The sequence below is a fragment of the Vulpes vulpes genome, chromosome 12 (genome assembly GCF_048418805.1).
Source record: "Vulpes vulpes isolate BD-2025 chromosome 12, VulVul3, whole genome shotgun sequence".
Taxonomy (NCBI): domain Eukaryota; kingdom Metazoa; phylum Chordata; class Mammalia; order Carnivora; family Canidae; genus Vulpes; species Vulpes vulpes.
The window spans coordinates 23,289,033-23,311,605 of record NC_132791.1 but is presented as its reverse complement, the minus strand read 5'-3'; the positions used below and the strand labels follow the sequence as shown (position 1 = coordinate 23,311,605).

Genomic DNA, 22,573 nt, shown 5'->3' with positions numbered 1-22,573 from the left:
AAAAAACATGTTTGTAAGTGGAGTCATTAATGATAGCAATTAACATTTACATAGTACTACATGCCCAGGAGGTATCTAAGAGTCATATGTGTATATTTCTATATTCAATCCTCATAACAACCTTATGAGGTAACATATATCTTGTTATAATGGATGGGAACACTAAGGCTCAGAGCACTACTTGCCCAAGGTCCAGAGCAGTAACTTACTAGCAAATGGCAGAACCAGGATTCAGATCTAGGCAGTCAATACCTGAGACCATGACCTTAACCACTAAACTGTAATAAATGTTGCAGAGAAAGAAAAATGTCCCTGAACTTGGGGTAGGGAAGAGGGTACAGGGACTCTCCCTACTTTAATCCCACCTCCACATAGCAGGTCAAGCAGATGCTCATCAGACAAATGGGCAGAACCTTTATTTCCTAACCCACTCCTTGGATCTCTGTCAGAATAAAGAACAGAGGCACAATAGGTAGAATGCCAAGTAAACCCTTCTTAAGCAATCCAGAACCCAGCTGAGACTGCACACCTGTACTCTTCATAGCAGTCCCTTTTCACACACCAGACAGAAGGGGAAGCCCGACAGGGAGGCCCACTTGTGCAGATTCAGGTCTTGTTGGGGATGTTGAGCAGTTACAAGAGGCTCTTCAGAGAAGGTAAAGCCATTCTTAGATAGTCATGCCTGGAAAATAGCTTGCTCCGCAGATCTTCAGGACCAAGTGTCTCGAACCCTTCTTCGGGGTCGTGGGCCACAGCTGGAGCTCGATGTGGGGCCCAGGCCAGGGGGTGCTCCTGGAGGCTGGTAGCCACATTCATTGGGGTCTAGGGGGTCCCGGCTAAGCAGTACCCACACTGCAGGTACATGGCGGCGCACTGTGAGGGGATCCAGGCCCGTGTCAGGTGAGATTGGCACCCAGCTATCTTCAGTCTGCAGGAAGCGCAGCTTGGTAAGCTGGTGCAGGCCTGGTACACGTCGCTTGACAATCTCAGCACAGCTCACCGCCTTCCCTGCGGCCCGGCCAGAACCCGAGAACACCACATGCCGTGCACTACCACCCTCCAATCGACCCAGTGCCAGCCCCAGAAGGTTGCGGATTTTGCTGCCATCTCGGACCCGCATCTCCAGGGTATCAGGAGGTAGCTGGGGCATTGGAGAAGGTGCTGGGAGTTCCACAGAGCCAGCTTTCCGATAGTGCTCCATCCCACTTGCTGTGGTGTCTGGACTTCACGGCCCACTGCAGGGAAGTGTCAGATGAATGTTGGGCAATGTGCTCCAAGCCACCCTCAGCCCCAGCTCTCCAGCAAATGATTCTGCTCCTCATCCCATATTTACCAGGAACAGGACTATAACCCCTCACACACACACACACTCCACCCCCTCTCCCCCACCCCCACTTCTCAGCACAGACGCCTATGGCATCTCCAGCCTATCTTTTTTTTTTTTTTTTTTTCAAGTAAGCTCTAGCTCTACACCCAATGTAGGGCTCGAAGTCACGACCCTCAAAATCAAGAGTTGCATGCTCTACCTACTGAGCCAGCCAGGCGCTCCTCTAGCTTACTTTTAACTCAGGCAAAACACCCTGCAGACAAAGCATCCCATCCCTTGATGGGAACCAAAACTACCCCTGGAGCAATAAGGACGGCCCTAAGGCCAGCAGGATCCCCCTCTTGATTGGACCTAAGACAATGATGGACCTGCCCTTTACTGCCCATTGCACCTACCTTTGTCCCACATTCTCCTTATATAAATAAACCTAGAAATAGTCAGCATTTTGAAGACAGTCTTTTTTTTTTTTTCTTTTAAGACAGTGTTCGAGTCTAGTCTGCTGTCTTCTCAGTGCTGACCCCACTGAAATAAATTCCTTTCTTGTTTCGCCATCACTCTGCCTTTGGATTTTGTCAGTGGCAGAACCTGGTCTGTTTGGGACTCCCCAAGCCTGGTGCTCTTGCACCGTGTCCCGGTTACACCCCTGCCCTAGACTTCTTCAAACTAGCCCGAGCGCCCCTCACCCACAGCGCTCTAAGGCAGGGACAAGGCCCCTCACTTCGCTCGCTGACGCTCCTACTACACTCCAAGCTCCCTGGCAAGAGACAAGAGGCCTCGTGCAAATGCTCTTCAAACAGAACTGTACCCCTCCCCAACTCGGGGGTCCTCAGAATAGGGCCGAGCACCCACTACCCTGAGATTCCGTGTCGATCCCCCAACCCAGGTCACTGGAACTCGGAAGGCCCGGCTCGACGCGGGGGGCTGCAGGGGCTACTCCTGGAGCGGGGCCCACAGCTCGGCCCGCTCCACCGCCACGAGCGGACCCCAAAGCCCAGCAGGCCGCAGAGACCAGGGAGCCAGCCTCCGTCTCCTCCCTGTACCTCAGGCACCCCCGACCCCGCTGAGCTCCAGCTCTCACCACCCGGGCTGCGCACGCCTCCAAGTCGGTCTGGAGCCAAGATGGCGCGCAGGCCGAGCGCGCGCCGAAGCCGCGGGGCCGCGCACGCCGGGCAGGGGCGGGGCCCGAGGGGTAGGGGCTCGCGGAGCCCCAGCGGGAAAGCCGGGGGAGCCCGGACGCCCTGAGACCACGAACACGCGGGCCGCCTCCGCTGTTACGCCCTGGGGCAGGGGCACAGGAGAACCCAGCGGAGAGGAGCCACCATCAGAGACTCGCGTCCCAAAGATGGAGAGGATCCGGCCCTGACGAGATGGCAGGGCTTGCGTCACCGGTAGAGCCCACCGCAATAGCAGAAACGAAGCAGTGGGTTTCATTTTGGACGGGGGGCAAGAGGTTCCGTTTACAGTGGCTGCTGCTGCGCGGAGGGAGAGCCTTGGTCACCGAGTTCTGAGCCTCGACCACATTCTGAGGGCAAGAGGCCACCGAGGGTTTTCATCAGGGGCCAATTACACGGGTCTGTGTGCACACACTCTGGCTGCCGCCAAGGCGGGTGGGAGTGGGGAAACTGGACCCCCACCGCCAAGGAACGGACCATGGGGCGCCGGGGGCGTGTCCACGGAGACTTGTATGGTGCCCAGCGTATAATAGGCGCTCAAATACCTGTTAAATGTTTCAGAGAATTTAAAGGAAATAGCAGTTGGGATAGAAAAAAGTACATTAAGTTGGGAGATATTAGGAGGTAGGTTTAGTGAGGAGTAGGTGACTGTTTGGACTGAGAAGAAGAGAAGAGTCTAGGATAACTAAAAGTTTCCGTCTGAATTAAGACATGCTTAATTTGAGAGGCTAGTAAAACTGTGCAGGTTGGGTGGCGGGCAGTTCGTTGAAGAGGGGTCTGGGGCCACAGCACTCCCTATGACCACAAGGGGGCAGCAAACACTTGGTGGAGTGAGGCACCAATCTCCCGGCTCAGTTCTTTATCATCTGGCTCCCTCCCTCTCCAGCCCAGCAAACCACACCCCTCCATACACACACATTGCCCATCCCCACCCCTGAGCCCAAAGCCCAGCAACCAACAGTCTTCTGGGATCCTTTTCCTACTTAATAGCACCAAGTAAGCTCCCAAGAGAGAAACCTCAAGGATCCTCTCTACCTTTGCATATGCTCTCCCCGGCTCTGAAATACACTGCACATCACCTTCCAGGGCTGCCTCCCCCATCCCTTTTTCTTCTGTACCCTAGAGGACCCAGTGCCTGATTGGTGGGATGACTTTTCTTTCACTGTCTCCCCAGCTAGTCTGTGTAGGGCAGGGATCATGTCCTCCCCACCTAGCATGGGATCTGACATTTAGAGGATACTTGATAAACGTGGGATAAATGGATGCACAAACAAATGTTCCACTGATATCAATCAAATGAGAGCATTTGTCTTGAGAGCTCTTACATCTCCCAGAAAGCCAAACCACGATGAGTAGAACTCCTGGTTCAACCACTAAGAAGGCTGGCAATTCTGCCCTCTACCACCCCCTTCCTCACCATCATTCCCATCCTAGACCAGGAAGTTAGCACCACTCCTCCAGTGATTTCTATAGTTTATTGTTACTGGAATAGGACACTAATGTGGGGAGGGGGTGCAAACAGCAAACCTCAAGTAGCCAGACCTCTGACCTCCGAGCCCCACCTGAATGCAGATAGGTAGGTTGTGAATCCAATACAGAGTTGCTTCTGCCCTGTTACAAAGGCAGTTTCGCACTTTGCATCCTGAGCCTTGCCGTCCTGGCCCACCCTGGAATGGGAAGCAGCCATTACTCCTCTGCTGGCTTCACTTGCTTGGCGGCCTCTAGCTGGCAAAGCAGTTCATCCCACTGCACAAATTGCTTGGAGAGAAGCATTGTCTGGTAGCAGGTCAAGGTGAAAACAAGAGCCTGAATGAGGGAGTGGAGAGATTTTACATCTGCCAAAGGGTTGGAGAGGAGGGGAATAGACAGGTTTGTTGGGATGGGATGAGACAGAGCTGGAGAAAGAACAAAATGACAGGGCTTTGGACAGCATTTCTTAGGGGACTGGCTGAGCAGAAAGGATACAGTCTTGTTGTATTCCTCCAGGAGAGCCTTGGACGCTTCAGTGATCTCCACACACTGGTCCTATGGGGCCAACACATGGCAGAGAAAGAAACTGGATAAAGACCCCACTTCCCATTAACTTTTCTGCCTTATCAAGGACCCTCACTCCCCATAAAGCCTAGAAAAAGTAGTGTTTAACTCCAGAGCCAAATGGAACAAATTTCTAACGGGGCACTTTCAGGCTCCAGGATAGGGACCCCAACAGCAGTCCCAAAGGGGAATGGATCACATATTTAAGGAAACATTCCTGCTTGTGTATGTCCTCTCTCCTGTCCCCTGTATCTGAATCCTCTTTGAACTTTAATCTTAGGCCTCAGAATAGTCAAAACAAACAAAAAAAACCAGCTCCTGCACCCATAGCCAAGGACACACCATCCCCAGAAATTCCTGGGTACCTCCCATCATCAACCTTCTGGTGTCTCAGAATAGTCCTACTCAGAGAGCGAAGAGATGGAAGATAAAGGATTAACCTTCAAGTTTCCCCTGGAGTTGACATGAGGGTAGCCTGAGGCTGCTTTTGCAGGTGGCAGGGGTGGGGACTAGGAGCCTCACCACTTCTACTTTCCCCTCCAGTCCTCTCCCCTCCCATACCTGCTGCTGGATGTGGATCTGGGCCAAGCGCTGCAGGCGGGCAGCATGCTCAGGAACGGCTGTAAAACAGAATACGCATTGCCTGATGATGCTTGTGCCTTCCCCCGGGACTGCTCAATAGTCTATTAGGTCTTCAGCAGGATTAAAGTATTGAGTGGAGAAGCTAAGCAAACGCCAGGCTTCATCGACCACTGCAGCTAAAGGTGGTGAGGCTCCCTGCCCACCCCAGTTACTCTAGGACCCAGAGGGGGCAAAGATACAGGCCCCTAGGAGAAAACAAAACCTTGAGGTCCCCAGAGTTGCCCCTGCCCCTCCTTTCCCACCCAGTGCTGTAAGCAAGGTTAAGTAAAGAAACCTTTGCCTATCATGGGATCTGTCGCTTTGCTCTCAGCCCAGTGGGACTAGTCTGCCTGGAAGACAGAGTCTGAGGTGGGCTGAGGATGAATGCCAGGTTCCTAAGCTGGACACCTGGATCCCAACACCCAGAGCCCTGGCCACCATGCTGGGCCCACAGCTTAAGTGTGTCAGACCCTCAGCAGATAGCTGATCAGGGGTAGGGAGGGGGAACTGGAAAAAAATACCTCCGGAGACAGACAAGATGGATATCTGGATTCAATTAAAGTCACTGTCTGCTTGTCAAAACTCAGGCCCAGGAAATGCTTTCAACAGTGCAGTGGGAAGAATTTACACACATTCACATGCCTGGCAGGAACTCTTACAGTAAAATCTGGGCTACACAGCACCCTGCAGAACAGATGCCGAGGACTGAGGAAGAAGGTAGAAGGGGTACCCAGAGTTGGGGGTTGCTGGACTTACACTAGTATCCTTAGGTCCAAACTGTCTGAGGTTCTGAAACTGAATTCTGCTCTGGAAATTTTACTCCCATTGTGGGTGACAGGATGAGGGTAAAGAAAAGGAGCAGACTTGAACCCAGGTAATTTAAGGCACAGGGAAGACTTGTCCATCCATCCACCTCCCCAAGCAGAATAGTAGAGCTACAGCCCCACATAAGTACCTTTGATGTGAGCGCTGTCCAGCATGGGCACCAAGGCCTCCACCTGCTCCAGGAGTGCAATCTGGGATAAGATAAACTGTTCTTCTGAGGCATAAACAGACAAGATAGTGGCAGTGAGGCAAGCGTAGGCACTGCTATTCCTATACAAGGGGCTAAGAACCTGCCAGGAAACATGGCTGAGTCATGGAGCATGGAGCAGCTACTCTGCTCATCCTCCCATTCTGCCCCCACCTCTCCTAGATGCCTCTGGTATGACACTTCTTGAGGCCAAGAAGCCTCTAAGTTTCTCCAAATCCCACCTTTCTTAACATTGTAACTCTAAGGCCTCTTACTCTAGCCTCCTATCAACAAACTCAGTGAGTCCTTCTGACGCCATTCTTCAGACCTAGGTCTCCACACCCCAAGCCTTCTGAGAAGGTATGAAAGAGGAGACATGTGACAGACTATCAGGCAGGTTCTGCTCAATGGCCCTGAGAGACACCGATAATTACAAGCTTCTAGAGAGCTGGGACAGTAGTAGCAGAGCCCAGTGAAAAGAGCTGGCACTGGACTGGACCTTGCATGGGTGATTACAATGACTGCAGGGAGTGGGAAGCATATTGCAGGAGGGATCACTGTTAATGTCAAATGTTTGGAGGCAAGAATGCTTTTTAATTCACATAGGAAAAATAATTCAACTGACTGACCTGGTATAAAGAGAACACAGGAAACAACTGCATGGGAAGGTAGACCTATAGACTATAGAAGGCTCTGAATGGTAGGCTAAGGAATTAGGATTTTATCCTAGCAAGGAGAGAGATGGAGAGGCTGAGATTCCAAAGTAGACAAAGTAGCATGTTGGAGATGTGTTTGGGGAGAAGGATACTGGATCACATGCAAGAAGGGAAAGCCTAGGGTCAGGAAGAGAACTTAGGAGACTGCAACTATTCACGTATGAGGGGACAGACACTGAGGCAGTGGCCAGGGAGGGATGGAGAGGCTGGACTCCAGAGTCAGTGTAGGAGAAGATCTCCTGAACTTGGAAAGTGAATGAACTTGGGTACCTGAGCCACGGCAATGGTTCAGGAATGTTCTGGTTCACCACCGTTACCTGACACCAAGGATGGTCTGGATCACAGTAGATGATCAATCATTAAACATCTTTTGAATGAATGAACAAACACAGGTACTTGGCAAACCCTACCTCATGGAGTGGCTGACTAAACTGAGTAGGAGATATTGCCAAGTCAATAGTTCCTGCCGAGAACTTTGAAATCCCAGTGCTTTCTCACATGAAAGAAAAAATGTTGAAATTCATGCCAATATTCTCACCTCTCCCAAAAGCAATGCTCTCTGTTCCCGCCCTTTCCTAGAAGCTCCTCTGTCTAGTGAGCAGAAATTAGGAAGGTTCTGAAGGAAAATCATAGAGATAGACCTTTGATAGAACACTGAAGTAGTTCCCACTGCTATTGGCACCATGGCCTGCAACTGGCTCAGAATTATACCACACCCAAGGCCTACTAGAAGACCACAGGAAGACCTCAGTCCTTAGCCCAGGGCTAGACCAGAATTCCAGACAGAAGCTGTATCCATGAGAGGACTGGCAGGGAGGTCATCTCTGTGCCCAACTCCCCCCACAATCCATAATCCCCAGATGCATGTACACACATTGTCCAGCACTACCTGCTAATATGAACTGCAGCTTAGAGGCATCAGGTATGGCAATGCGGTCAATATACTCAGGATCCAGGTATTTGATCAGGTCTTCAACTAGAGAAGAAGCAAGATGGAAAAATGGAATGGGGCTGAGGAGGGGGGAATCTTATGAAGGATATTAATGGTCAACCTTGGGGAGAGCCTTGAGTGAGGAGATAACATCCAGTGTCCATCAGCAGGCCTCCATCAGGCCCCACTTCCCCGTCTCTCCCCTCTGACCACCTCCTGGCTAACCTCAGCATTTATAGCTGGGAACACAATTGCTCCACCATCTTGGGGCCCTCAGCACACCCGCTGACCTATCTTCACAAAAGGTGGAAGGTCCCTTGCCTCTCAGTGACACCAAGACAAGCCAGAGATTTTTCTGATTTTTTAGGTTGCTTGCTTTGACATAATCAAAAAGGTATGGCTGGAAAAGCCTGGGGCTCTCAGTGCCTAATTTCTTTTCTGCCTTTGAAAATCCCATACCTCTCCTCTCTACTTCACCAAGAGGACCTCTGATGCAGAGCTCTTATCCCACAACTTAGGACACTGTCATGGGTTTGGAGTTTAAGCACAACACCCCACTTCACCATTTTAGCAGGGAAACATCTTCAAATTCTATTCCCATAGGGTGATTCCAGTGACCTACTGGGCTAGAGGGCAATGGCCAAGTCCCAGGAAGCATAGGCATGGGAAGGCAGGCAGGCAGGCACCCTATGGAATCACTTACTCTTTTTATACAGAATCTTCACCCTCTCCCTCTTGCTGGCAATGTTCCCCAAAGCCACCTGTACCTTGACTAGGCCATCAGCCACCTGTAAAGGGATTGAAAGTTAATCTCAAGATTCACGTCTTGACTCAAGGCTTGAAAGAGGTAAAGAACCCTCATTCTCTTAGATTCCAAATCTCCTTGTCCCAGCAAAGTAGGTTGGCCCCTTCCTCTTGTATTAAAGGAGATGCAACCCCACCTTCTAGGAATCCTCAGTGTGAAGGGGAAGATAATCATGTAGTCTTTGGGAAGTTTCAAGTCTGATTGAGGAGGTAATTAACTATATTAAAGTCCATAGGGCAGGGATCCCTGGGTGGCGCAGCGGTTTGGCGCCTGCCTTTGGCCCAGGGCGCGATCCTGGAGACCCGGGATCGAATCCCACATCGGGCTCCCGATGCATGGAGCCTGCTTCTCCCTCTGCCTGTGTCTCTGCCTCTCTCTCTCTCTCTCTCTGTGACTATCATAAAAAAAAAAAATAAAGTCCATAGGGCATTAGCATATCCTATATATTCACCGGTTTCTATCTCTCTGGCTGAGAGATAGCCTAGGCTTTAGGCGTAGAAGGTGAGAAATTCCAATATTAAATGGTCAGAGGGAGGGGCTATGGGAGTGAATGATCTCACCCAGGTTTTAGAATGCAGGGTGAGGAATGCCAATACTCAAGGGTCAAATATATGGAGAGGCAAATAGGACTAAGCAGCAACAGCCATAGAGGTAGGAGAAAACAAGGATTTAGTGTCAGAGATGTCAAAGGGAGCGAATGTTTTGAGAAATCAGTTCTCAAATGGGGCACAATCTTCTAGTGACAACTAACTCCACAACAAATGTACATACAAGAAGACATCATTACCTCTGATGCACTTACTCCAGGGTATGCCTGACACTCCACCTTCAGTAAAAGGTCTTCCCATAGTAAAAAGGGAGTTAGGCGGCAGGGGTTGGGAGAACTAAGCTTCGCAGTTGGCGAAATTCAGTCATTGGTGTGAAGGAGTGCTGGTCCATATCTAAACACCAGGTATCCAACCCCTTTCCCTCCTAATCCTGGCTTTCAGACCTCACCTCCCATCCCTGGTACCACCCTTATCCACCTTTGCTCTGACTCCTCTGGCGTCCCATGGACCTCTTTCTGTACAATATTTAGCAATTAACTATGCAGGGCTCCAAGACAACCCTTCCATTGTGGACTTCAGCTCTTACTGAAACTCTTAGCTTCTCCAGTGTGTCAGGTCTCCCCAGCTAGCCCGCAAAAAAAACAGAGGCGGAGTCTTAGTCACAGTTCACACTAGGCCCATCGCAATCGGTCCTAACAACCCGCAGCGCCCTCCATGGAAATGGACCCCGAGGGTCCTATAAGCTCCGGAAGGTTTCGAACCTTTGTTATTTCAAAGGCCGGGCTGCAGGCGATGAGACTGGAGCGGTTGCATCCATCCTGAGGACCATGCCAGTAGACCGCTCTTGCTCGGCCCCAGAAAGAGAGCACTGGATCCTAGATCGCTCACCTTCCGCGAGCCGCGCGGCCCGCCCGACCCGTACACCCAGCGCTCCAGTTCCTCCACACGGGCCTGTAGCCGCTGCACATCGGTCACAGCCGCCATGGCTACTGCCGCCCCGCGCTAGCCGGGGAACAGCCAGAGGGCGGGACATCCTGCCAAATGGAGAAGGCTGGCTAATCCGAGTGCGCGGGCGGAACTCAGTACGGGAAGTGACGTCACGATTCAACCGTCCGATGCCGGAAATGGCCGGCAGGGCCTGTGAAAGGTGTCAAAAGCCGTGTGGGCGGTTACCTAGACAACAGCTACCAGTCAAGCCCCACCCTCGCTTTCAGCTCCTGCTTGCCTTTCTTCTAATTCCAGGGAACCAGAGAGGTTTCCCACCCCATCCCCAGAGATTGCCCATATAAATACACCTATTATTTAAGGATTGGTCCATTCCCATGGATTAGTAGGAGACTCCTTGAAATCCTATAATCTTTAGGCGTCTTCTAAAGTTCAAGCGATTAAATGTCTTGCCCAAGGCCACTCCACACTCTAGTAGCAGAATCAGGATTTGAACTCAGGCAGTCTGATTCAGGAAACTCAGCCCCTCTACCTTCATGGAACTTTACTATTCTGTCTTCCCTTCTGAAAACCCCTGGCCCAACACAGCCTGTGTATACCTGTAATTCCTCCCCAACCCCAGACCCAAACAAAAAGAAGAGTAGGCACTAGAGAGGGAGGGACTGCAGCTTTATTATGCAGATGTGACCTGAGGATCGACTCCTTCACAACACCCAACCTAACCCTTCACATGGCTTCTGAAGAGAAGCAGGTCTGATCTGAAGAGGTGGGGTCCTAGAGATGACATTGACACAGGGAGGCACATGAGGAGATGATGAGGGTTACTGGGTCAGAACTCTTTGGTAGATGCTGCTGGGTTGGCCAGGGAGGAGGTGCTCTCCCGTTACAATGAGGTAGATGTAACATCAAAAGAAAACTCTTTGGCTTCAAGTCTACATAGCATGGTGGGTAAGGGATCATCTGCCAAGGCTGGGTCCTAGAGTGGGCAGCCTGGAAGAATCAAGTTGTGGGGGATGTCTCCTCCCCTCAACCCTCAGCATTGGGGCCAGGACTCTTTAATCCAAGTGGGAGTTCTCAGGGTGAGGTGCTGGAAGGGGGCCCTGTAGGGAGAGGAGGTGCAGGGTTGGTTGGGCCCTGGGAAGCTGGCACAGGCTGGCGACGGGCAAACAGGACACCTGACAAAGGGGTGAAGAGATGGTGGAGGGAAAACACAGGCAGGAGGTGGGTAGGCACAGAAACAAAAGAGGAAAACAAAAGTCAGTGTTCTTATTGTTAGAACACCCCACACATATCCCTGCCACAAACCAATGAGGACAAGCCCCTTAGGTCAGTGGAGACACCTATGCCAATATAGATACCCTCAAACAGGTAAACAAGAAGTATTTACATTAGTACATAGGCCCATGACAAGGCAGACATCCCATGGTACCCATGCCAGAGAGGTCATGCCTTAGACCCCATGCCATTGTAGACACCTCTTTAACCCATGCCATTGTAGCAAATCCCCTGAACCCCACATTATCCATGCAACTTTGGATATCCCTGAACCTCATGCTAGCTGAGTAAATCTAAAATCCCCATGCCAGAGCAAATACCCCTGACCTCATGCCAGTATAGATAGCCTGCAGTACCCATACCAGTGTAGACTACCCCGTTGATCTCTAGGGCCATGTTGATACTGCTGATACCACTTCCTGCCAGATTAAGAGGCCCATCCAGCCGCTCTTCTGTCCAGGAGGGGCAGGGAGTCACATTTGGGAGAATCAGACTTCAGACTTTTAAGCTCCCCCCTCCATCCTTATAGATAGCCCCCGTTCCACTTCAGCCCAACATGTATAATCACACAGTTGTCTATAGTGGAATCTTTCTGCCCCACCTCCAACACCTATGTCCTCCCTCAGTGCACAGGCCCAAAGCCCTCTCAGCAACAAGCCCCTTCTCACCCCTCAGAGGAACCTTGCCACGGGGCAGGAAACTGGGGGGAGCTCCAGGTCGAGGTGGATCCATGTGCCCCATCAGCACAGCCCTCTTCTCTGGGGGCTCCTCTGGTGCCAATTTCTCCCTTGCAGGCCCCAAAGCCAGGCCCACAGGCAGTGCCAGTCGAGGGGCTGGAATTCCACTTTCCTCTGGAAGAAAATGTCATTCAGCTCTCCTAGACCAACCAACTCAGCCTCTGCCTTTGGTTCTCCCCCCAGGCTTGGGACAAATGGAGGTCACCCAAGCTCAAGCACTGAGTTTGATCCCCACCCCACCCCCCAGTCCACAGTCTCAGCTTTGAGGCTCTGAAGCTGGAAAGCTCAAAGGGTGTATATATATATATATATATATATATATATATATATATATATATCTCCAAGATAATGTGGGACCTATCCTTGTTCTTAGCTATTAAATAATACAGCTCACAGGAGGCAAAAACTACATGCAAATAGAAGCCCTACACAGCCAGATGTGGAATGGAACTCTTCTGGATAAAGGACCTTTTCCTGGGGCACCTGGGAGGCTCAGTAGTTGAGCATCTGCCTTTGGCTCAGGTCCTGATTCTGGGGTCCTGGGATGAAGTCCCGCATCAGGCTCCCTGCGGGGAGCCTGCTTCTCCCTTTGCCTGTGTCTCTACCTCTCTCTGTGTGTCTCTCATGAACAAATAAATAAAACCTTAACAAAAAAAAAAAAAAAAAAGGACCTTTTCCTGAGCTTCAGGCCCACACCTCAGTAACCCGTACCCCAAACCTCCCATGACTTCACTGACTCCAAACCTCAGTACCCCTAAACCTGAGCCGTCAGCAAACCGCAGTGCCCTGTCAGTCCTTACTGCTCCGGCTGCCTGCAGACCTCCATGTCTCCCAGACTTCTGGGTCGCCACATTTTAATGTTCTCTACATCTCGGCGCACCCCTAGTAGGTCTCAGAGATGCCCAAACCTCAACCCCTCTCCCCTCACACCTTTCTTAATGGGGCTCCGGCTGAGCTGCGCGCAGGCGTGCGCCGGTAGGCCGGAGGCGGAGCCGGGGGCAGGGCGGGGGCTGGGCGTGGGCGCGGGCGCTGCGGCTGCAGGAGCGGAGATTTGGCCGGGAGGTCCCCGAGGGGTAGGGCCGGCTAAGCCGTACAGCGGGGCGGCGGTATAAGCCTGACGACGGCCCTCGCGCCGGTTGCTGTCGATGGCTGCCTGGAGCTCCCCCGGGGAGCTGAGCGCCCGCGTCTCGCACTCGTAGGGGTACAGGTACTTCATGTACCTAGGAGCGGACGACGAGGCGGGGTGGGTGGGAGGCTGGGCCCAGCCCACGGAGCCCACAACGAAACGTCCGCCCCTGGGCCCTGCAAACCCTGCAGCCCCCTCCCGCGCCTTCCCCCCTTTGCTCGCGAGCCTGGCCTCACTGGGTGCGTAGAGTGAAGGCTGCCGAGGTGATGGTGGTGGGCAGGCTGAGGCCGCGCGTGACCTCCCGCCACACCTTGCGGTTGATGACTTCCACCAGGCCACCTTTGGCGGTCACCAGGCGAAAGAGCGCGTACAGGTCCAGCACCTGCTTCGCCATGATGGGCACGCGGTTCACTGGCGTCCCTGGTGGGAGGTGGGCAGAGAGTCAGGACACTAAGACCAAGACCCTGTCTGCGGACATCCTCAAGGACTGAAAGAATTGGCTGCCTGGAAGAGGCCAGGGTACGGGGCGGGACCTCTGAGAAAAGGGAAGAGGGTGGGATGGGGAGGTGGGATTCCAGGCAGAGCCCATAGAGCCGCCAAGCCCTATATTGTAGCAGGAAGGACAGGAAGCTAGATCAGAAGTCGGCAAACTTCTGTAAAGGCCCAGGCGGTAAATAGTATTGGCTTTGAGGGACAAACCGCCTCTGTCCCAGCTACTCCACTCTGCCATTTAGCTTGAAAGCAGGTATAGGATGTTTAAAGCAATGGGCCCGGCTGTGTTACAATAAAAACTTTACAGACTCTGAAATTCAAATTTCACATGTCCTGAAATGTGGTCTTTTAATTTCTTTCCACTATTTAAAAATGTAAAAACCATTCTTATCTCGAAGGCGGCTAGATTTGGCCAGCCGGCTGCAGGCTTTAGTTTGCAGACCCCTGGGGTAGACCGTAGTAAGGACTTCCTGACAATGCTGAAGAGCTGGACTCCCCTAAGCAGCGGCCCGCGGGATGGCTGCCCGAGACCGGGGATGGCGGATGGGAGAAGCAGCAGCCCCCGCCTCGCCAACTCCGCAGCTCACGCCGCCCCCGCTGGCCAGTCCTGACAAAGGGGCCTGTCTGCGCTGAGCGATGGGCCCCAGTTAATTCCTTACCGATCCCGTCCCCTTCCGCCGCCGCCTTTGGACCCGAACAATTAGCTGCGGCCTGATTAATGGGGGGAAATTATCGGTCCCGCGGGACCTCCTCCCCCAGCAGAGGGAGCCGAGGGAGGCAGGGACCAGAGGGAGGCAGAGCCCCCGGCTTGAGGGTGATGGAGGGAATGCTGGGACCTGCCCAGACCCCCGACCCCTCTTCCCCAGGGGAGGGGAGACCTCGAGGAAGGAGAGGGAGGGGACCCTGGAACCAAAATGACTGGGCCTTCTGCGAAGCAAAAAGACGGGGGTCCTCACTGAGAGTCCCTGGTTAGAAAGGATCCCAAAAGGGGTGCTGGGCCTGCAGTGGGAGCCTGCGGGACTTTGACCAGCAGCTGCACTAAGGGAGGGGGGTGCAGTGCAGCTAGTTAATTAGTGGCTTATCAGGCCAAGCTCCGAGTGAGTTAATTAGCTTTGTAGAGAGAGATAATGAGTCAGTCTTTGGACCCATGAATCTGGGGAGAAGCCTAAGTGATGGACTGCCACCCACCCGGATCTCCTCCTGGATCCTTGCATTTTCTTCTAGCTCTGAGATTCCTGGAAAGGAATTCTTCCTCCTCCACAACCCCAACTCATATGGTCCCCAGCCTACCCCCTTGAGAAGTCCTTCCTTCAGTCTAATCCCAGTCCTTCCTGCTGTGGAGCACCTGGGTGTCCCCTACCTAAAGCAAGGGGAAGCTGAAGAGAGACAAGGCTGGACGAAAGGCCACTGAGAGAGGAACAAGGTATTCCCAGTCCCCCAATCCTGGGAACCCCCTCCCCAGGCCAGCCCCCCACTAATTCCCCCTCCCACCCTCCCAATTGATCCCACACTCATTAACCTGCCAGTGGGCTGGCCACTAATTAATCCCTGGGTGGAGGAGGGGGGCAAGGTCAGAGGTTAAAGACGCTATTGAGGGCCCAAAGGATAGGTGTTGCCAAGCTCAGGCCTCTGCAGAGAGAACCCAACCTAGGGACTAACCCCAACCAACCTGGGGTCTCCCTTCCTCAAAACTGGTAGTTGCGGGTCTTTCCCTTACATCATCCCACTCACCCCTCTTCTGCATGAAGCTAAACAGGTCATCCAGAAATTCCTTCCTCTTGGGGTCTGCATCAAGCTCGTACAGCTGGGGAAGGACTGAGATCATTTTTCAGCTCCACTGACTCCCCTCCTCCCCCTGGGATCCCAACTCAGGTTACATCCTGAATTAAGGGTTATCAGCTGAAGGGGTGAGTAGGGTCTGAAATGTGGACTCCTTGGCATTAGACTCTTTCCCCGTGAGGGCAGGTAAGGGCACTTTTTTCTAATAATCACAGAGACCCTCCACTGGCCAGGGGTGCCCTGGGAAGCTCAAACCATCCCTCTGAGGAATAGGGGATGAAAGGAAGCTTAGGAGGCTCTCAGCCTGCCCTCCAGGGCATGCACAGAGCCTCAAGGAGTACATCAGGCTGGGACCATTACTACACTGAGCAAACTGACAGTTGTCCCTGAGGCACTCATTCACTCTAGTTCATTCCTACAAAGGTTTACTTTTCACATCTCTGTGTACCAGGGCTGGGGATGAGGGCCAGAGATGCCTCTAACCCATCCCTCAGGCAGAATGGATACTCAGAAGCTCCTGGACTGAAACCTGGGGCCCCTCAGCCTACCTTCTGGTCTATCTCTTTCTAGGGAAAGTAACCTATCCACACAGAGGCTGCCAGAGAGGTAATGGCTCTGCACAGCCAGGACCTATGGGGTCAGAACTTGAAAGGCCCTGAGGTCATCCCAACTATTTCCAGTCACTTGGAGCCCTATCTCCAGTATCACCTCCTAAATACAACCCAGGAGAAACAATTCCTAGAGTAACAGTGGTTTACCCAGAATAACAGTCCCTGAGCAACACCAGTAGGTAACAACACTCCATTCCCCAGTAAGAACTCTCAGAATAAAAAACCACCTATCAGTAGCAAATCCCAGAGATCCACTTTAGACCTGCACTCTCACAAGAATTGAGCCCAAAGTCTTAGATGGATACCCACAAATAACATATATGCTCTCCAAGTAATAACCCCCAGAATTATACCCAGGAGAAACAGTCACTAGAGCCACAGAGCTCTGAATAACTCTCCCAGTTTTACATTAATGCTACAGAGTACTAGCCACAGATGAACACTTCTGGAAAATACCTAAGACCAACATCTACGAGTAACATCACCAGAATAGCACACCTAGAGTCAGAGCCCTTCATAATACATTCATAGTGACAGCCTGAAGTAGCACCTTAGAATAACATCCAGATGGGTCCTACAGAGAGGAAGAGCCTCAAATTAAGGCTCTATGAGTAAGATCCTGTCATTCTCAGCTATACAGGAGCCCTTCAGTCACTCTGTGGCTGTAGAGCCCATCACAGGCTAGAAACTGTCACCCATAGAACTCTGGCCAGGAGAGGATTTAGATGAGGGCGATAGGACCAGGAAGAGATGATGGGAGTATGTATCAGTTTGCCAAAGAAGTGGCAACCTCCAGCCTGCTTCCCAAGATGGCAATAGGCAGCCCAGGAAACTCCCACTGGTTGCTGAAATATGACCTTGTGATTTGATGTGTGAGGAGGTAGGGTGAGATGGTTCTGGCACTGGAATCCCCATTCCCCAGACCCTACTCCCTCAAAAGAATTTTTGAAGCTCTTACACTCCTTCCATTTTTCCTTCCAGCCTCACCAAAAGCCACCAGTCTGTCATGCCTCCATGTTTCTGGGCGTCTCCTGCACCTTTCCGTGTGTGCCTATGCACTTCTTTCCACATCTCTCATCTCCTGATGTCTGTTTCTCCCTCCCTGTCACTATCTATCTTTCAGTAGTCCCACTATCTCTTTCCAGACAGGTCTCTGTGTTTCTGTCTTTCCTTCCTGCAGAGGGCAGTGGGGGGTGGGGGGGTTAAGAATCACCTGGCATTGCTTTTGCCCAGAGAGGAGAAAAGGGAGAGGGCCTGACATCGAGGGGGTCCTACCTGCTTGAACTGTTCCTCGTAGGTCCATTCATGGGGATGAGGTCCAGGAGGTTGGCTGGAAGGTGAGCTGGGGCCCCGGGTCCCTGTATGGCTCTCCTCGGTTGCCTCCTCCTCTGCCCCGGCTTCCTCCCCTTCCTCATCCTCTTCAGCATCCTCCTCTTCTTCTGTCCCAACCTCCCCCAAGGCCCCCTCAGGGGCCTGTAGGGTCCGGGGGCCGGGCAAGGGAGGTAGTGGTGGTGGCAGTGGGTGCGGAGGGACCAATGGCCCCACCCCTTGGGCCAGTCGGGCTGCCTGCTGCCTCTGCAGGGCCTCCATTACAGCTTCCAGGCGCAGTCCCCCCGCTTGTGGGGGGGCTGGCACCAGGCGGGGCCCCGAGGAAAGGGCCGCCTGTGGGGGTGGGAATTATGAGTGTTGGGCCCTGCTGTCCCCATAACCCCCAGCACAAGAGGAGGTGGTCATTGATTCAGGGAAGTGTCGGGGGCCATAAGAAAAAAGCAGAAAGATAGCTTTCTCAGAGATGGACAGAGACAGAAGAAGAGACAGAAGTAGAAAGAGCAGGAGAGACACGAGCCCAGACCCAAAAGAGACAGAAATGAACATTGACAGAGGATAGATAGAGACCAAGCAGATCAGAGAGGGTGACAAGGACGAAGAAACAGAGAAAGGGAGGGGAAGGGGGGAGGAGAGCGCACGAGCGAGATCCAAGGGAGAGACAATGACAGGAGAGATATAGAAATAGAAAGAAAGATGAGACTGAGAGGCAGAGAGACAGAGGTGGGGAGAGACAGAGATATCAGGCAGAGATAAGAAGAGAGAGACAGGTGGGGAGAAATGAGATGGACAGAGATAGTGGGTAGAGAGGGAAGGTAAGAAAGAGGAGCAAGAGATAAATACAAGACTGGAGTGACAGGCAGTCCAGAGAGGGACAGAGACAGAGGTGGAGAGAGAAATAGTGAGACAGTGGTTGAGAGAGACAAGGAAAGCCCGACGCAGCAGGAGACAGAGACTGAAGAGAGAAGAGATTAGAAAGAAACAAGGCGAGACTGTAAATAGAAACAGGGACAGAGACAGGGAAAAACAGACGGAGAGACGGGGCAGAGGCGCAGAGGACTCGCACCGAGGAGGCGCGGGAACAGGGCGGCGGGGGCAGAGCCCGGGACCGGCGGGCTGGCTCCCACACGCCGCGGCCGCACTCACCAGCCTGGCGCGGCCCGGTGCCCCCGGCGTCTCCACGGCGCTCCCTCTGCTCCGCCCGCCTCTCGGGCAGCCCCGTTCTCGGCTCGCTTCCCTGCGCGGGGTCCCCGGCCGTGCGCTCCGGCAGCCGTGCGCTCCTCTGGCCGCGGTGCGCTCACGCGCGGCTCTGCTGGCGGCGGCCGCGGGGGCGGGACCCGAGAGGGGCAGGGCGGGCGGGGGCGCCGGGGAGAGGCCCCGGGGGGCTCTGCCACTCCCAGCCCCCCAACAGGTGTTTCCCCCACCGTACTGCCAGGCTGGGGGGAGGGGGCGCTGGAGAGCTGCCGGGAATCGTTCACAGGAGAGTGAGGAGTCTAACACCATAGGACTCTGGACCAGGGCCCCGCCACACCCACAAGTCGAGCCCCCCCAAATCCAGACTCAGAGCTCGGCTCTCACACACAGATAGCCGTGTTCGCACCCCGTCACAAGTTCAGGCACACAGCTTGCCCTGTCTCACATACTTTGTCAAGCGGACACTACAGTGCCTGCCGATGGCCTGGGCAGGTTGTAGTCATGAGGGGAATCACTGCAAGATGCTGAGGTGAATGTGGAGGGCCTGCAGAGCAAAAGCTTCTCCCCCAGCCCAGCCCAAGTGCTGTCCCCACCCGCATGCACATTGCAGCCTGTGCAGTACGTGCCCATGCTGGTGGACTCACACATCTGCATTCACACACTCAGAGGTCTCTGAACTGGTTCCACATCCACAGCAGCAAGGTGTGCACACCACACACAGATACATAGTGACACTTTTTTTTTTTAATAGCTCTTGTAACCCTCTGTTATGAATATTTTCAAACATATACACAAGAAGAGTGAATGGTATTATGAACCTCTGGTATCCATCACACCTTTCGACAGTGATTATTAGCATTTTGTCAATCTTCACACACATCCTCAACCCTTGTGTGTGTGTGACTCCACAGTTTGTATCTCCAGATCCCTTCAGCCAACTGCTCCAGGCCCACTCTGCCCCCAGTTATCCCCAGATGCTGAGATGATGTATCGTATATAGGGGCCCTGAATGACAGGCCACAATTTTTTTCTGAGAAACCTGAACCCCACTCCTCTCAAAGCACCCTCATACCTTCTCCAGTTTCTTCATGTGCCCAATGGGATGGACCTACCAAAAGCATGAGGGCCATCCAGAAGTGATTCCAAGTGTGTTAGTGAACAACCTGTATCTGTTGATCTGATACCTGGCATGAGTATGAAACTTGACTATGTCAGATCCAGCACCAGGGACCATCCCCTGACCCCATACCCAGTGGGGCACACTGTTCCCAAGGCCAAGATTCCTGTAGGAAACAAATTCAGGGGTGACTTTGCCTCCTTCCTCCTCCTCCCCCCTCCCCCAATTAGTCCCCTCCTCTCAAACCAGCTTGCCTTGGCCTGGGTCATCAGCTCTTCTCACTTCTCTTCTTGTGGTGGGTGACGCCTCCCTTCTCTACTTGTCTCTAGCCTCCAAGCTTGTCCCTTGCCCAGACTCCACCGCAGCACCAAGTTCTTGTTCTCTTTGGCCATACTGAAACCCAGTAGTGCTCACATCTTTGGCTAATTCTGGTGTCCTTCTGCTCAAATTTCAGATCTGATAGCCAGTCAAACCCCAGACTTCTCAAAAAGTCTTGGTAATCCAACTGCCTTCTGTACTGATGCCCACCCCCACACAGTTTTGTGTGGTAGGAGTTCTCTCCGGGAGAGTCCTGCCCTCTCCTCTGGACCCAGATGGGAGAATGTGAATGTGCAGAAGCAGACAGACATACCCTAGGGGCTTTGTTGGAAGTAGGACAGAGGGTAGAGCTTTGCAGAACTCCTGTGCCCAGCCTGCTCTCCTTAAACCCCACTCCTCACCACCCCCTGCCCTACTGCTCAGAGAAGAGGAGGTGCCTGGAAACAGATAGATGGTAAGAGTTTTCTTGGAAAGAGAAGAACTGGCTTAGGGAAATTCCAGTTCTGAGAGTTTGAAGATTGCTTTGCAGGGGGTGGAGGACCCAGGCAAAGAATCGGGCAATTAGTGACAAAAGGAGTCAATCATCAATCTAGCAGAGTAAATCTGTCTTTGGGGTCTGGGCCAGGAGAGCTACAACTAGGGGAAGTAATAAGCTTGACTGGGACCCGGTTTATCTCTCTCTTCATCTGTGAAGATGAAACACTGTCTCTTACACCCTCATTTAGCTCCTATCTGATCCTAAACCTCACAAAGACAAAGATAGACAGATGTAGACCTCCATTCATCCAACACATATTTACTGAGCACCTACTTTATGCTAGACACTTTTGGACATGGGAATAAATAAAACAAAGTCCTTATTATAATGGCATAATTCCAGTGGGGGAAATACACAGTATATCAGATGGCAATAACTAAAATAGGGAAAATAAATCTGGATTGAAGGGAATAGAAAGGGAAGGATATATGTTACCTATTATCTTGTAACAAATTATACTCAAAACTTAGAAAGCTTAAAACAACATTTATTTTCTCACAATTCTGTGGATCAGGAATCCTAGTGTGGCATAGCTGGATGGTTCTGGCTCACCACTTCTTTTTGTTGTTGTTTTTAAAAGATTTTATTTATTTGAGAGAGAGAGAGAGCATGAGAGAGAGTGAGAGAGAGAGAGAGAGAGAGCGTGAGCGAGAAAGCACATATGAGCAGGAGGGAAGAGGCAGAGGGAGGAGAAGCAGACTCCCTGCTGGGCAGGGAGCCTGATGCAGAACTCAATCTCAGGACCCTGGGATCATGACCTGAGCCAAAAGTAGACGCTTAACTGGCTGAGCCTACCCAGGTGCCCTGGCTCACCATTTCTCATGAGATTGTAATAAAAATGTTGGTCGTAGCTATAGCTGCATGAAGGCTTGACTGGGATCAGAGGATCCACTTCAAAGATGGCTCATTCACATGGCTGTTGGTAGGAAGTTTTCCCCAGGTGGACCTCTCCATAGGATAGGAGAGTGCCTGAGCAACCTCTCAACATGGCAATTGGTTTCCCCCAGTGACCCAAGAGAGACTAAAGAGGCAGCAATGCTTTTCACAATCTGGTTTTAGAAATCACACAAGTCACTTCTGCCATGTGTTGTTAAAATTACATAACTAAGTCCAGCTCACATTCAAAGGGGAGGGAATTAGTCTTCACCTCTTAAAGGGAGGAGTATCAATATTTTCATGGAGGTATTTTAAAACTACCACAGAACAGGAAGCAGGGCAGGGGTGCCTTGCTGGCTCAGTTGGCAGAGCATGAGACTTTTTTAAAAAGATTTATTTTATTTGTTTCAGAGAGAGAGAGAACAGAGAGAGGGGCAGAGGGAGAGGGAGAATCTTAAGTAGACTCCCTGCTGAGCATGGAGCCTGGACACAGGGTTCAATCTCATGACCATGAGATCATGGCCCAAGACAAAATAGAGTTGAACATTTAACTGACTGAGCACCTAGACACCCCAAAGCATGTGACTCATGATCTCAGGATTGTGAGTTCGATCCCCATGTTGGGCATGGTACCTATTTAAATAATAAATTAAAACAAACACCTTCCTGTGTCTACAGAAATGTTAAGGCAAGAACCAAGAATTGAAGGAGTATAAAGAGAGCCATAGGCATATCTAAAGAGAAGTACTTCAGCCAGAATAGCAGGTGCAAATATCCTGAGGTGAAAGTTTGCTTGATGTTTCAGATGGAAAGCAAGGAATCCACTGGACTAAAATATGGTAGCCAGGGTAAATGGTCAGATGTTTGTCATAGGTAACATGGGCCTTAGAGTAGGTTCCTGGAGGCAGAGAAAGGACTAAATGAGATGGAAGCCATTAGAAATGTCTGAGCAGAAGAAAAAACAAACAGGGTTGGGGGGATGAGGTGACTGGGTAACAGGCACTAAGGAGGGCACTTGATGGGATGAGCCACTGGGTGTTATACTATATGTTGGCAATTTGAATTTAAATTTA

The 22,573-nt window shown here is 51.9% G+C and overlaps 3 protein-coding genes across 6 annotated transcripts; all 3 read right to left on the bottom strand.

Moving 5' to 3' along the window:
* Positions 1–394: 394 nt before the first annotated feature.
* On the bottom strand, positions 395–2,487 carry RPP25L (ribonuclease P/MRP subunit p25 like). 3 transcript variants are annotated; one of them, XM_026008940.2, is made up of 2 exons: positions 2,406–2,487; positions 395–1,235 (listed from the first exon to the last, which is right to left on the bottom strand). In XM_026008940.2, exon 2 carries the CDS (start codon positions 1,199–1,201, stop codon positions 710–712), a length of 492 nt encoding a protein of 163 aa, XP_025864725.1. In that variant the 5' UTR covers positions 1,202–1,235; positions 2,406–2,487; the 3' UTR covers positions 395–709. The 3 variants fall into 3 exon arrangements, with proteins under 3 accessions (XP_025864725.1, XP_025864726.1, XP_025864727.1); XM_026008941.2 differs by having other exon boundaries at positions 2,368–2,453; XM_026008942.2 differs by lacking the exon at positions 2,406–2,487 and adding an exon at positions 2,180–2,268.
* Positions 2,488–3,960: 1,473 nt separating this feature from the next.
* Positions 3,961–10,203, bottom strand: DCTN3 (dynactin subunit 3). The gene is made up of 7 exons (XM_026008939.2): positions 10,055–10,203; positions 8,517–8,601; positions 7,772–7,858; positions 6,110–6,193; positions 5,095–5,153; positions 4,465–4,524; positions 3,961–4,275 (listed from the first exon to the last, which is right to left on the bottom strand). The coding sequence occupies exons 1-7, from the start codon at positions 10,148–10,150 to the stop codon at positions 4,186–4,188; spliced, it is 561 nt and encodes a 186-aa protein (XP_025864724.1). The 5' UTR covers positions 10,151–10,203; the 3' UTR covers positions 3,961–4,185.
* Positions 10,204–10,759: 556 nt separating this feature from the next.
* On the bottom strand, positions 10,760–18,741 carry ARID3C (AT-rich interaction domain 3C). 2 transcript variants are annotated; one of them, XM_072728062.1, is made up of 8 exons: positions 18,604–18,741; positions 17,407–17,793; positions 15,473–15,545; positions 13,486–13,669; positions 13,054–13,343; positions 12,055–12,237; positions 11,749–11,838; positions 10,760–11,286 (listed from the first exon to the last, which is right to left on the bottom strand). In XM_072728062.1, the coding sequence occupies exons 2-8, from the start codon at positions 17,719–17,721 to the stop codon at positions 11,186–11,188; spliced, it is 1,236 nt and encodes a 411-aa protein (XP_072584163.1). In that variant the 5' UTR covers positions 17,722–17,793; positions 18,604–18,741; the 3' UTR covers positions 10,760–11,185. The 2 variants fall into 2 exon arrangements, with proteins under 2 accessions (XP_072584163.1, XP_072584162.1); XM_072728061.1 differs by lacking the exon at positions 11,749–11,838 and having other exon boundaries at positions 18,604–18,717.
* Between the last annotated feature and the right edge of the window lie 3,832 nt (positions 18,742–22,573).